This window comes from Gekko japonicus, unplaced genomic scaffold, assembly GCF_001447785.1.
Source record: "Gekko japonicus isolate JY-2015 unplaced genomic scaffold, Gekko_japonicus_V1.1 scaffold1818, whole genome shotgun sequence".
NCBI classification, from domain to species: Eukaryota; Metazoa; Chordata; class Lepidosauria; order Squamata; family Gekkonidae; genus Gekko; species Gekko japonicus.
In genome coordinates this window covers 18,809-31,196 of record NW_015175414.1, presented here as the reverse complement: position 1 = coordinate 31,196, position 12,388 = coordinate 18,809, and the positions used below count along the sequence as shown (strand labels likewise).

Below are 12,388 nucleotides of genomic sequence, written 5' to 3'. Positions count from 1 at the left end.
GCTGTTGTAAGGATGACTGAAATAATGTATGTGAAGCTCTTTGATTGCCCAGGTAAAACATTACAAACAGAAAGCACTGCTGCTGTTAAGAGTTATTTTCTCTTCCTTCAGGAACTTACTGTCAGCAACGAGAAGTAGAAGCAATCACTGAGGGTGTGGAGGAAGATGAAGGGTTTTGTTGCTGTGAACCTGGTCACATCCCTCACGTATTATCGTTCAATGCTGCCTTTGGCCAACGTTGGCTAGCCTGGGAAGTTCTGGTCACAAAGTATGTCTTGGAGGGCTACAGCATCACAGACAACAGTGCCGCTTCAATGCTTCAGGTCTTCGATCTTAGGAAGATTCTCACTACTTACTATGTCAAGGTACAATTCTGGATCCTATATGCTGGTTTGAGTTGAGGGTGGAAGAAGGGGGATATATTATGAAGGTTTATGGAATGTTATGGGGGAAAGCTGATTAGGAAGCCAATAATTAAAACCTTCTGCCCTTTCATGAGGTTTATAATGCCACCACCCAGTCTGTTGATATCTCTGCTTCTGAAAATAAATAGAATAGCCAGCATCAAAAAAAAAGAAAAGAAGTAAAGATGGAACTGTACTTTTAAAAACACTGGTTACATATTGTGAGCACCAAGACTCCAACCCATGCTACAAAGTATGGCACATCAAATATAAACCTTTCTTTTTGAAATAACAAATCTTGCGAGCCTGTTCTTCAAATGTTCTCGAAATGTCATTTGTTTAATGTTTCTCAGAAACTGGGTAAATCAAGACATTTTTTTTTCTTTTTCCTCTTTCTTTTCTTTCTCTTGTTGTTGGAAAATGATGGGCAAATCAATCAAATTGCTCTGGCAATTTCACAGCTTTGTTCCTTCTTCCTGTATTTGCAAAAGCATAAATAATTGCCATAAAACATTGCTATCAAGTGTATACACTTTAATGCATCTTACCCTTTGTCTTTGCAGGGCATCATCTACTATGTCACATCTTCTCCCAAGCTGGAGGAATGGCTATCAAATGAAACGATGCAGGAAGGACTGCAACAGTGTGCAGATCCAGCCTATGTTGATGTGGATCCTACATTTAATCCTAATATTGATGAGGATTATGACCACCGCCTAGCAGGGATCTCCAGGGAAAGTTTTTGTGTCATTTATCTCAACTGGATAGAATACTGTTGTTCTCAAAGAGAAAAGGTAAGCTTCGTTTATCCAGGGAGTTCTGATTAATTGGTTAACACATTTAGGAGTAATATTGTTCTACATGAAAACAATACAATGAAGATTAAGATAGATAGTTATCCTATTGCATTGGATCCCAATCTTTTGAAATATGAAAAATTTTGCAAACACCTCTCCCCATGATCGTAGTTATACTGTTAGTATCCATTGATGGAGAAAATTCATAATGGCAAGATTAGAAAGGTCAAAATGGCAATGCTAAGTGTGTATATGGATTTGCAGACCCCTTGCAATAACTCCTCCCTACCTGAGGGTTCTCCAGATTTAGAACCAGTGCTGTATTAGAGTCCACCAAGAGTCCTTTTGGTTCAGCTGCAAGTTTCCAGTAGTGGCTACGCAGGTTCTGCCAGGAAGCCCCCTACCAGGAAATGAAGCAGTAGCACTTCTCCCAGCAACTGGTATGCAGTGGAACACAGCTTCTGAACATAAAGGTTCCATTTAGCTGCTGTGTTAATAACTGTTAATAGCTGTTAATCTGTCTAATGCCCTTATAAAACCTACTAAGCTAGTGACCATCACTACAAGTTGTGACAATAAACTTCACAGAGGGATTAGTTATTTTTATGATGAGCTGTTGGATGGATTTGCAATATAATCAGCAGAAAAGACAAAATTGTACAAACCCAGCTAAACTGATAACAGTCAGTAAAATGAAATTACCAGTGGCTACTAGCCATAGTGACTGAAGGAAACCTCCACATTCAGAGGCAGTAAATGTCTGAATACTAGTGCCAGGAGGCAACATCAAGGGAAGGCCTCAGCCTCTATGCTCAGTTGTTGGGCCACCAGAGGAGCTGGTTGGCCACTGTGTGAGATGGGATGCTGAGCTAGATAAACCACTGGTCTGATCGAGCAGGGCTCTTCTTATGTTCTAAGGCTGTAGGGCAATATTAATGTATGCATTCTAATAATTTCTGCATTAACTCTTCTATCTCTTCTGTTTTCCTACATGACAACTTCCTACTCATTTTATAATAATGATGCCACTCTTTTCTCTACTTGAAGCCATTGAATGCAGATAAAGATTCTTCTTTAGTGACCCTTTGCTATGGACTGTGCGTTCTTGGTCGGAGAGCCTTGGGGACTGCTTCACATCATATGTCTAGGTAATACAAATTTCTTATTCTAAAAGGTCACAGAGGAGGAAGTTCAAGTTGTTGCACACACCTCTTCCCATCCCCCACCCTGCAGATCTTAGCATGAAAATATAGATCAGATTGCTTATATGAAGTAGGTTAAAGCCCTGAGTAATCAATGACATTTAATGAGTAGGCAAGTGCCTGCAAATGGAAGTGATAAATTGTGACTAATTCTTGCAGTAAATTAAAAAGGGAGAGAATAAGTCTAGCCTCCCACTGTAATTCCAGAGAAACATCTTTGACTCTGTGCATTGTGTATAGTGCAGCTGCAGCAAAGTCCTGTCATCTACTTAACAGTAGTGACGGATCTAAATGTCCTGGCCAAGCTCCCAGAAAATGGAGGCAAAATTGTATCTTCAGGTAGACCTTAAGGGTGTGTGTGTGTGTGACGTGCATACAGTGTAAAGCAATGTTCACTGGAGGGAATATTTCCAGGCAGAACTGCTGCTGCTGCTTCTTTAATCAACCAGAAAGGTTTTGAGTTGGAACTAAGTTGCTGTCTGCATGGATTACTTCATTACCTTTGCACCTTTCAGTCTACCCCAGTCTATACAGCCAAGGCAGATAAAAGGCTGAAGATGTATTGTTGGCTCCCCCCCCCCCATTTTTCCAGTTCACATAAATGCGTATATGGGTGCAAGAGGGACCAGTCAGCTTCTTCCAGGTTCTCGGTCCTTCACCAATCGCTGACTAGGGGGTGGGGGGGGAGGAATGGCTTTATTCATTTGGGAGGTTTACTCCTTCAGAGTGCTCCCACTGCTGAGGATTGTGGGTATAGAGTGTGCCGGCCTAGTGTGGGAAGCCGGGGAGAGTGTGGCCATTTGGTTGGTGTACCAACTGCCCAACCAATAGTTTACCGTCCCTGATGGAGGCCGTATTGGGCTGGGCATTGGAACACCCTAGACTGATAGTCCTGAGTGATTCTAATGTCCATTCCAATGATGTGGCCTCTACTCAGGCAGCAGATCTGGTGTCGTCCATGGCGACCCTAGGACGTTCCCAATTTCTAACGGCTCCCACTCACCGGGCTGGGCACACGCTTGATTTGATCTTTGTGGCGGGGGTTACAGTGGACCGGATTACTGCTTTGGCAATACCATGGTTGGACCACTTTGCTTTGAAGGCCCATCTGAATACTCCACTCTGACCCTGTTTGGGCAGCGAGCCTATTTTGGCTCACCCGCAGAGCCAAATGGACTTGGTGCGGCTTCAGATGGCTCTTTGGGATCTGAAGCCCCCTGGCGGCTTGTTGGATGAGCTTGTAGAGGATTGGCACAGCCGACTCTCGACAGCCATCGACAAGATTGCTCCCCAGTGCCCTCTACACACCAGGTCTAGGCTCTCTCTATGGTTCACCAAGGAGGCAGCTGATGAAGCGGGGGCAAAGACGACTAGAGAAGCAGTGGTGGTGTGGTCGCAATGAAGCTACAAGAGCATCTTAAAGGATGTTTATAAGATCCTATGAGATGGTAGTCAAGGCCACTAAGAGACAGTACTATACAGCTGCGATTGTGTCTAAAGCTCACGCCCAGCCCAATTGTTAAGAACGATTTGGTCTATTACTGCTTTGCCACAAAATAGACCAAATGCTAGGGAATTGGACACCAGCTGTGAGGCTTTTGCGAGCTATTTTGCAGATAGTCGCTCCTCCGTGACCTTCCCGCTACAGTTGATACAGTGAGCGAACAAGGCTCCATGCACGTCTTCCAGTCATGTTATGGATCACTTCAGCCCACTCAGCCTAGAGGAAGCCAAAAAATTGCTCCTAACTATATGCCCTACCATGTGCTCTCTCGATCCGTGTCCTTTGTGGCTAATTAAAGCCGGCCATGAGGGGTTGCGAGGTGCCCTGTGGGAGATCATCATCACGTCCCTCTCGGAGGGGCTGTTCCCAAGGGCACTCAAGGAAGCAGTGGTGCGCCCTCTGTTGAAATAGCCATCCCTGGATCCAGCTGAATTGGCTAACTGTCGGCAGGTTTCCAACTTGCCCTATTTGGGCAAGATAATAGAGAGGGCAGTGGCAATTCAGCTACAGGGCTTTTTGGATGAAGCTTCCATTCTAGATCCCTTCTGGTCTGGCTTTTGCCTGAGCCACAGGACGGAGATGGTACTGGTTGCCCTCACAGATGACCTCCGGAGGCATCTGGATCGGGGCGGATCGGCAGTGCTGATGTTGTTAGACCTGTTGGCAGTGTTTGACATGGTTGATCATCAGCTACTGATCCACCGCCTTGCTGACACTGGAGTCCAGGGACTGGCCTTGCAGTGGCTTGCCTCCTGACAAAAGGTGGCACTGGGGGAACAGCTATCCCAAAAGCACCCACTGGACAGTCGAGTGCCTCAAGGGGCAGTGCTGTCCCCAATGCTTTTCAACATCTATATGCACCCCCTTGCCCAGATGGCCCGAAGGCATGGGCTGGGATGTCACCAATATGCGGATGACACCCAGATCTATCTGTTGTTGGGCGGCTAGTCCAACTCCAAACCAGAAGATCTGGATTGGGCTTTACAAGCCGTGGCTGATTGGCTTAGGCTGAAGCAGCTGAAATAGAATCCAACGAAGACAGAGGTCCTGTGCCTGAGTCGGGGCAGTCCAAGGGTAGGGATCCCACTCCCAACCTTCGATGGGGCTCTATAGGTGCCAACGCTGGAGGTTAGGAGTTTAAGAGTGCTCCTAGATGGAGGCCCAGGTAGCAGCCACTGCCAAATCGGCCTTTTATCATTTTTGGCTGATCAGGCAGTTGATTCCCTTCCTCAAATGCAATGACTTGGCAACAGTGATCCATGTGATGGTCACCTCAAGGTTGGACTACTGTAATGCTCTCTACATGGGGCTGCCATTGTCTTAAATCCAGAAGCTGCAGCTGGTGCAAAATGCCGTGGCCAGGCTCTTGATGGGACTCCCTGTCCGGGCTGCCTATAGCATACCAGATTTGTTTCAAGGTCCTGGTTCTTACCTTTAAAGCCCTTTATGGCCTGGGGCCTATATACCTGAGGGATCGCCTTTCCCAACATGTTCCCCAGAGTGCACTGCAAGCAGATCCGGAACCGACTGGTCCTCCAGAGTCTTAAGGAAGCCAGGCTGGCAACAACCAGGGCCAGGGCTTTCTCGTTGGTGGGTCCATTGTGGTGGAATGAGCTCCCAGAAGAGATCAGGGCCCTGCAAGACCTTTTGCAGTTCCTCAGGGCCTGTAAAACGGAGCTCTTCCACCAGGCCTTTGGAGCTGCTGCCACCACTAACAGCTGACAGCCTAAGATCAGAGAGCTGTTTCCCCTGGGATTTTTAACTATAGCCTGAGCTATCCACCTAATACAATTTAAGAAGATCGACTGTGAGAAGTGAGAAGACTGTGACTGTGAGAAGTGAGAACTGAGTAACAGCAACCACCGTGAACCCACTGACACTAGCACTTTATTACGTCCTATGGTTTAAATGGTTTTAGGATTGTTTTAATTGTTGTTGCTTAATCTATATTTTATGGTTTATTGTAAACTCTATGCTGATAAGCCCCCCTTGGCTGGGAGGGCGGGGTAGAAATTCAATAAATAAATAGTGACAATTCAAATCCATATTTGCAACTGGAAGTGTTGCTAGTTGTGTACAGCTCTTTGTGCTAACACATAAGTCACTTGAATATTTGTGTTAATGTTTTGGACTTCTTTTCCAATCCAAACAGTAATCTGGAATCCTTCCTGTATGGGCTCCATGCCTTGTTTAAAGGAGACTTTCGTATCTCATCAATTCGAGATGAATGGATTTTTGCAGATATGGAATTGCTCAGGAAAGTGGTGGTCCCTGGAATACGCATGTCATTAAAGCTACATCAGGTATAATTTCTGTTGGTGTACCTGTGCATCAGGGGTCAGAGGAAGTGTGTTTGTCCACCTGGATGTTCTGTGGGGATGCTCGTTGCACTGCTGTTTATGGAGACTTAACAATTAGACCTAAACTGGGGAGCCAAAAGAAGAAGAAAAAAGTAAGAATATGAAGAAGCGTTTGAAGGCAGCCACAAAGCATTTTGCTGTTTTAACAATAAGCTCAGTGCTTCCATTTGGTAGGAATTGTCCACATTTTAATGTATGCATTTACTCATCCTTGTGTCCTTGCAGTGAGGTATGATTGTGTGCAGGGCTTTTTTTGTAGAAAAAGCCCAGCCGGAACTCATTAGCATAATAGGCCACACACCTGACAGCACAGCTCATTAGCATATTAGGCCACACCCCATGTTACCAGAAGTCTGGTCATCCAGCCACACCCACCTTTTGTTTCTCATTCTGTTTACCTTGTTTGTTGTCAAAACCCAGGGCTTTTTTTGTAGCAGGAACTCCTTTGCATGTTAGGCCACATATCCCTAATGTAGCCAATCCGAATGAGTTTCTGCTGTTGGGTGTGGCCTGTTATGCTAATGAGTTCCTGCTGGGTGTGGCCAACTCGGGAGCCAGCCGGAACTCCGTTCCTGTGCGTTCCTGCCCCAAAATAGCCCTGATTGTGTGGATGCTTAGCAACTGCCATCAAGCTTGCACTCTTAGAAGTGTTGTGCATTTTCAAAAGGCTCCATTACTTTTACTACCAAACTACATGTCAATGCTGTGGTCTGTGGTGGATTTCCCATAATTAATTGTTGAGCTAGGCTTGTGATTTCTGAAAAACAAATCTACAGCACAATTCTATATTAGCTGAAGTTGTGATTGACATGAGCCTCAACAAGTGGTGACACCAGAGGTCTTTGCAAAGGTGATTATTCCAAAATCAAGGATTCTGGACCTTTTTGAGATTGTCTCTAATAAGAGTCCATAATTTGGTAGTGCCAGATTTCCTTTGATGCAATATTTCATAAGGCTCATTATGTGCAGTTTGAATTGATGACCAACTATGTGAATATGTATGTACTTAACTTTATTTTTGGGAAGTCTTCTTCTTTGTTATGTAGCTGAAGTTTTCCAACCGCATACTTGTGTAGGGCGTAGCTTTGAAAAACAAATGGTCCTTTGACTGAACCAACTTCAGCAAATAATTTCAAATTCATGTTTTCATGACAATCTGTAATAGTCTTTTCCTTTTATGTCTGGATAGTGCTTCCTGATGTACTTTGTAACTTTATACTATTTAATTACCCCAAATCTTTACTTTTTAAAATATGCATGGCTATCACCATACGTTTTGGCATTCATTTGAATAGTTTTAATGTCTTTAAAATGTAATTCCCTGCTTTATCTAACGAACCCCCTTATGAATAATGTGCTCACTGCTTTGTTTAGGATCATTTCACTTCTCCAGATGAATATGATGAGCCTGCTGTTCTGTATGAAGCTATCACATCCCATGAACAAAATCTGGTTATTGCTCATGAAGGGGATCCTGCCTGGAGAAGTGCTGTCCTTTCCAATTCTCCCTCCTTGCTTGCCCTTCGCCATGTGATGGATGATGGTACCAATGAGTACAAAATTATCATGCTGAACAAGCGCCATCTCATCTTTAGAGTTATTAAAGTAAGTGGGGAGAAGGAGGGCTGATGTGTGGGTTTTCTCAGATAATGATGGTGAAGCATTTTTAAAGCTAACTTTGTTGCAAAGGTTAGATAATTCCTTTTACAGGTTTTTTAATGCTACTGTGTGTAATACTTAAAGTGTTTCTGTGATGGCACCTCTCTCTTATTTTGTGTGGTTAGGTGTGATGTAGTTTTAAAATTTCTTGTTGTTTCTTTCTCTCACTCAGTGTATGTAATGCTGCCACCAGGAATTTAATTCCAGTCTTTAATTAACCTTTCCCACAGTATTGTGCCCAAGCTCCAAGGCTCCTTCGTTGGACTATGTGGTTCTAAGACTCTGGGTTAACAATAAACAAGATAACGTTTTATTGGTAAAAGAAGTGTATTGGTTACAAGATGTTTTGTTAAGTTGCTCAGTAAAATCTTTTTACTCAGGTCTCTGTCAGCTTTCCCCCCTCACACTCTTATAATACTCTGACAATATTAGATTTTGCCTAAATTGCCCCCTGAAGTACTTTTCTTTCTCCTTTAGAATCTTAATGCCTTTCACAGCACCTCTATATGATTCTAATTAGAAGACTGCTTCTGAGACTTTGTGTAGATTGACCACAACTGACAGCTGCTGACTTCTGACCTCGGACTGAACACTCTGCCTTCTCTATCTCCACACACACACACACCTCCTAGTTCCACCCACATACGGTCACCTCACTCATTGATCCTACTACACAAGGAGGGCAGGGTATAAATCGAATAAATATATAAATAAATAAATCTCCCTCTTTCACCTCCCTTGTTCTTCTGACACTTACCAGCCATTTAAAGAAACACACACATATAACTTGAAATCGTTAGTTTCTATCAAGCTAAAAAAAAGAGGGTGGTTTAAAATTTCACAATTAAAAGAAGGAAACTCTCAAAAAGGGTAACACTTAAGAATCCCAAAGCAGTGTAAAGTTAAGGGTAGCATCATTTTTAATATTTTGTGTTCCAACTTGCATATGTGTGTGTATAATAATAATAATAATAATAATAATAATAATGATAATAATAATAATAAGTATTAAATATTTGGTTGTTACTTAATATCTCATGTGAACTTTTTAGTGAAACTACCAGTGAAAACAAAATTCAAAACATTATTAGCTGGAGCCTTTATAACAGAGTTTGAGAATCCCTGCTATATAGTGGCACCGTTTTTCTATTCTGAGTTTCCCCTGTTCTTACTCTTGCAGGTAAATAAAGAGTGTGTACGTGGTCTTTGGGCTGGGCAGCAACAGGAGCTGGTCTTCTTGCGTAATCGGAACCCAGAAAGAGGGAGCATCCAAAATGCAAAGCAAGCTTTGAGAAACATGATAAACTCTTCTTGTGATCAGCCTATTGGCTACCCAATTTATGTCTCTCCTCTAACTACTTCTTACTCGGACAGCCATGACCAGCTCAAACAGATTCTTGGAGGTGCCATCAGTTTGGGAAACATCAGGAACTTTATAGTATCAACATGGCACAGGTGAGTTGTATAAGCAATCTCCAAAGAGCATCTAGATTCAGTATGTTCTGCTGCATCAGTCTTAAAACTTAGCACAGAGTTTTGTGCTAGACCTTTCTCCTTTCTGTAGCAAATGGTTGCTGCTGGAACAAAGGAATGCCATTGCTTTAGAAATGTGAAAATCCAATTCCAGTCATCTTGTCAATTTGAATTTCATTGTAGTCTAATGATTCATGTTAAAATCCTGTATAGGAATAGGTAGTGCTCAGACCTTTATTCTGTCAAGGTTGTGTTGTCTATTATGACTGGTAGCGGCTTGTCAGGAAAGATAGAGGTAGAGGCCCTGGAATGTGCCTACATAAAACTGGAATTCAGTATTTTTTCATCACAGATAAAGCTAAACGTTTTCACAGTTCTGTGAGGTTCTGCTTTTATACTGAGGGTTGCCAGCCCCCAAGTGAGAGCAGGGGATCCCCCAATTTGGCAGGCTCCTGCACGCTGCTAGCCAGCTGGTCAGCAGCGGAAAGCCCTGCCCCCAACAGCCACCACCCAGCACAATGTCCCCGGTGTGATGACATCATGCAGAAGTGACATCATCATGCCAGGGACACCGCACGGTGACACTCTGATATTTTGGGCAAAACTCTATGGTTACTCTATGTTTTTGCCCAAAATACCAGAGTGTTGTTGTACGATGTCTCCGGCATGATGATGTTACTTCCACGTTACCATACAGTTTTGCCCAAAATACCAGAGTGTGGCCATGCAGTGTCCCCAGCATGATGATGTCACTTCTCCTTTACCATAGAGTTTTGCCCAAAATATCAGCGCGTCGCTGCCTGCTGTTGCCCTGCTCCCTGCACCCCTCACCGGCGAGCGAAGAGGACCTGGCAACCTTATTTATAGCTTTTGAACACATAAAATATTACATGGGTGCTGGGTTTGAGGAAATATTCCATGATGATATTTTCTGTGTTATTTCAAGTAAAATAAAGGTGGGATTCTGCCAGAACTATTATCTTGTATCACAGCATTTTCAGCAGCCAATATGGGAAGAGCAAGAAAATATGCAACATGGTAGCGTGGAGAAACCAGAGAAGTTTTACTATCATTTACAGAGGCTGTTTTTGTTGCATTTCTGTATTCTGCAGGTTAAGAAAAGGCTGTGGTGCTGGTTGCAACAGTGGGGGAAACATTGAAGATTCAGATGCTGTGGGTGGAGCTTCCTGCACAAGTAACAGTGCAACTGCTAATGACTCTCAGAGCAGCGTTTCTCAAGGTGGAGGAGGAGGAGGAGGAAACAACGTGACTGCTGGGCAGGGATCTGGAGCAGGACTGCACCCTCCCATCACGTCTCACCCTGCAACTTTAGGTAGGACTAAACTAGGGTTTGAGGGAGTGTGCATTTTGAATATATTACACTGTGGGAAAGGTAAAGGGAGATATGTCATGCAGCAGAATGTGGCATTGTAAATAAATTGCAGCAGTTGCGGAGGGGCAGAATGTGAAATAATTGGTCGTCTCTTTGCAGACTCTGCAGGACTTGGGGCTGTTGTACAAATTATGGCTGCCATGTCAAGGCAATTTTAACATGATCTATGTAACTGTTTTCAGCACTCTCTTTGTTTATGAATGCAGCAGCTCACTGTGCTGATTAGGCAGTTTATTCCATGTCCCCAAACCAAAACCATAGTAGCATGGAAAAGAAGTTGCCCAACACTGCAAGCAAATGGCTGGAGCAGCCATACTCGTCAGATCAGTAGGCCATCTAGTCCAGCATCCTTTTCCATGAAGTAGCCAGCCAGGGCATGGAGGCAAAAGCCTCCCCTTGGTTGCCCCCAGCACCTAGTATTCAGAAGGTTTCTGCTTCTGAATAAGGAAGATCCATTTACTCATCATGACTTAAAGCCATTGTTGGACCTTTTCCTAATCCCTGTTTTAAAACCAAGTAAACTAGCAGCTACATGCTGTGGCAGTGAATCTCATTAGTTAATTACATTAATAAAGAACAATGTCCTTTTTTCTCTCCTGAATTGACAGCTTATCAGCTTGAGTGCCCCTGAGCTCTAATATTGTGGAAGAAGGAGCAAAAGGCAAACTATCTACTCTCTTTGTCCTATGCATAATTTTATAAATACCTATCATGCCCCCTTGGTCATTTTTCCCTCTAAATTAAACCACCACCCCATCCCCCAAAATTCCATAGCATTTTGTTGTAGGCATGATACTCCAGTTCCTTGATCATTTTGCTTGGCCTTTCCTGCACCTTTTCCAGTGCTACAGTATTGTCTTTGAGATACAGCAATCAAAATAGTACATTGTATCATGCAACAGCACCATAGATATATACAAGTCTCTTTCCAGTCTCTTTCATACTCTCCCTAATATAAAATTTACCTTTTTAGCCACTGACACATTTTTATTGAGTTATCCACCATGATCCCAAGATTTATTTTCTGACCAGTCGCTGCAGTTCTGACCCCTTTATTTATCGATCAAGTTTGGATTGTTTCTTGCCTCAGCGTACATCACTTTACATTTACTCACACTGAACCTCATTTACCACATGATAACACACAGCATAGTTTAAACCTTGATGTGGTGACTATAACATGCACAAGCCCCAAGAGACGTTTACCACAAGGTTGAAAGTACGCTAATTTGATCAGATGTCTTATCCCAGTGTCTGAATGAAAGTTGTATCGGCTGTTGCTACTTCCTGAAAATACAGAATGAACTCCCAATTTGATTTTTTTAAAGACATGTCTAAGCAACAGTAGCTCTTTCCAATTTGTCCGTCAAGATAGATCAAGAAACAATTCTATATCAGAAGCTTGAATCAAGCATAATGCTCTTGTGTTCATTTACTTGCTTTTCAGGTACCAGCCACAGTGCTCATTCAGTGCAGTCCAGCCTTGTCCGACATTCCCCTGCGCGTGCCTCAGTTGCCAGCCAGTCCTCTTACTGCTACAGTAGTCGTCATTCCTCCCTCCGCACATCTGCTACTGGCTTTGTGCCTTGTCGACGC

At 43.4% G+C, this 12,388-nt stretch overlaps 1 protein-coding gene across 1 annotated transcript in view; it reads left to right on the top strand.

Moving 5' to 3' along the window:
* Nucleotides 1-12,388, top strand: part of PCNX1 (pecanex homolog 1 (Drosophila)) — a 116,296-nt gene that overhangs the window by 101,829 nt on the left and 2,079 nt on the right. The window contains exons 29-36 of the mRNA XM_015425764.1: nucleotides 112-365; nucleotides 968-1,198; nucleotides 2,249-2,349; nucleotides 6,060-6,210; nucleotides 7,642-7,872; nucleotides 9,107-9,381; nucleotides 10,512-10,732; nucleotides 12,240-12,386. Coding sequence (XP_015281250.1) covers nucleotides 112-365; nucleotides 968-1,198; nucleotides 2,249-2,349; nucleotides 6,060-6,210; nucleotides 7,642-7,872; nucleotides 9,107-9,381; nucleotides 10,512-10,732; nucleotides 12,240-12,386 — 1,611 coding nt within the window. The remainder of the gene's footprint in view (nucleotides 1-111; nucleotides 366-967; nucleotides 1,199-2,248; nucleotides 2,350-6,059; nucleotides 6,211-7,641; nucleotides 7,873-9,106; nucleotides 9,382-10,511; nucleotides 10,733-12,239; nucleotides 12,387-12,388) is intronic.